The 2,487-nt window shown below is 39.0% G+C and overlaps 1 protein-coding gene across 1 annotated transcript in view; it reads right to left on the reverse strand.

Moving 5' to 3' along the window:
- The window catches only part of LOC104966341 (trafficking kinesin-binding protein 1-like), a 5,663-nt gene extending 3,598 nt beyond the window's left edge, over positions 1-2,065 (reverse strand). Inside the window, exon 1 of the mRNA XM_010795530.1 lies at positions 1,978-2,065. Coding sequence (XP_010793832.1) covers positions 1,978-2,065 — 88 coding nt within the window. The remainder of the gene's footprint in view (positions 1-1,977) is intronic.
- Positions 2,066-2,487: the final 422 nt, after the last annotated feature.

Raw genomic sequence — 2,487 nt, forward strand, 5'->3', positions numbered from 1 at the left:
CTGTCAATGCTGCAAAGTCATATCTCCACTGTATGATTCTATCAAACTGGTCGTTTGCTTGTGCCACAAACCTGAAACCCAAAGAACAGCTGTACAAGAGAGCTATCAAGGTGTTTGACAGAAAGCCTTATTCATACCATCACTGTACCATCCTTGAGAAACACAATTTCTTAAGTTTTGACAATTTTAAGTCTTTTAAAAGTATGTTTTTTTTAATAAATGCTTACATGGCATGCCCCCCTCCCCTTAGGGGAATTCGTCCACAAAGAACACACTGGACGCTGCACTAGGTCTGTGAAGTCCACCGCAGACGGACCACTTTTGGACAAAATGTCCTCTCCATTAAAGGCAGCTCTTTCTGGAATAGCCTCCCAACTGAGATACGGGATTGTCCCACTCTCAATAGCTTTAAAGGTCAACTCAAAGAATGGTTGAGAACCACACATCTGTGCAATCACCGCTAAATGCACTTTAACACAGGGGTATCTCCTCTCGCACTTTATGTAGTTCTTTTATCTACTCCTGCACTTTATATGTCGTAGCTGCTATAGTGTACTGCCATGTGGTAAATACTTGTGTGTGCTGCTCTTGCTCTTTCTGCATATCATGTATTTATTTTTGCTATCTATATAAATGTCATGTTCTTAAATGTTGTATGGGACTACGGATGGAAATTAGCTCAAAGCTAAAATCCGGCATATTTACATTTGAAACATTATTTGTTTAAAGTGTTCATCAATGTGCATTGTCCCTATTCAAATAAACGATTAAATGAAATGAAAATGTGTGTACACAAAACAACATTTTCGGACCTGTAAAGCCATTACGATGAGTTTTATCGTAGCAAACGTCTGCCACTTCCATCTTTAAAATCACGATAACAGTAGACATACAAATATGTTAATTATAGAACAGGAGAGACTTCATGTTCTCTGCAATTAGGTGAAAAAACCAAATGTGTCGTGTTTTTTTTTTTTTTTACAATTGACCTGGAAGATGTCTGATATCAGTAAAGATCCATTGCTTTGCATTCTTATTTGAAACCACTTCTGAACTACGTCTATCCAGAAAGTAGTACATGTGGCCGAAATAGTTGTTTATTCACAAATGACGCTTCCTTAAAAAATTCTCCAGTATTTATTGGTTTTCTTAATGATGTAAAAAAAGAAATCTAAAACGAAAAGAAAAAAAAGACCAACATTTTGGAATTTCTAAGCCCCTTAAATGAATTTTTGTTTTGTTTTACTTCATTTATTCTTCTTTCTTTTCTCTATTTTCTGTTCATAATGCCCTCAGTTTGATTTCAGTATATGAACATTGATGTGAAGTGTCTTTTTATGATGTCTTTGGAAATGTGGATATTGAAAAGCAAAAAAAACTTTCATATAAAAAACTCTCATCGGACTTATCATAACTTATTATCTGCCAGGTTGTGTTCTTTTTATATTAAGTGTTACATGTAATAAAAGAAAACATTTTCAATACAAAAAAAACAAAACACACAATTATCTCACCACTTCAAAAAGTGTCAAAAGGGAGGTCAGTTGCAAAACAATGAAAGCAGAATGGTGTATTTTGGGTAATGATGGTGGTATGACAAATGTAAAGAGAGAGATGTCTGACGCTGAGAAAAAGGGTCAACTAGCAGCAGCACAAAGGAGATGAAAGTCAGTGAACGCATCACTCGGGAAGCAGGCCGGGGAATGTTGGAGAACATCTTCAAAAGGTCGACGCCATCATTATGAGCTTGAACGTCTGCGTTAAATATTGAAGCGGTTTGAAGCGTTTGGAGAAACTGATATCGATTGAATTATTAACGAAGCTCAAAATGAATCCAGATCATGCTAACAGCTTGTTTTGGAGTTTTGAAGACTTAGAAGAACACTAGAAACTTTTCAGGCAGAGGCAGCGGAAGAGGGTTTCGATGACGTCGGTATTGACTTGACATTTTATTTCTTTTGGTTACAACTTTCTGACAAAAGCCGCAGCACTGAGGCTCTGTTTGGACCTGTAGAAGTTCTCGTATGGGAGAGGGGTGGTGGTGAATTGTGATGAAGCGTCCCATTTCACCTCTCCTTAGTGAGACGTCTTTGCGTGAGGTGCAGACAGAGAGGGATCGATGGACAAAGTTAATGGATGCCTTGGGGAATAGAGAGGACTTTGCCCTGTGTTTTTATGTTTGTTTGTGTGTGATGGGCATTGAAGATTGCCCTTTGCTGAAGGCGCACTTGAATCGGAAACTTGATATTCTTAGAGGGCCGTGGGAATTGACTCAAACTTTTATAGATCTGACTTTGACTTGAGAGTTAAAGGCTCTGGAAAGGTTTAAAGGCTTCAGAGTGACTGCCAGTAAATGTCTCGGGCTCTCTCGGCTGTGTGTGCGTGTGTGTGTGTGTGTGCGTGTGTGTGTGTGCGTGCGTGCGTGTGTGTGTGCCTGGAGGAGGCTGACATTTCCACCATCACTCCCACCATTGCCCAAAACCAGCT

Source organism: Notothenia coriiceps, unplaced genomic scaffold, assembly GCF_000735185.1.
Source record: "Notothenia coriiceps isolate Sejong01 unplaced genomic scaffold, NC01 NC01_scaffold00037246, whole genome shotgun sequence".
Classification (NCBI taxonomy): Eukaryota; Metazoa; Chordata; class Actinopteri; order Perciformes; family Nototheniidae; genus Notothenia; species Notothenia coriiceps.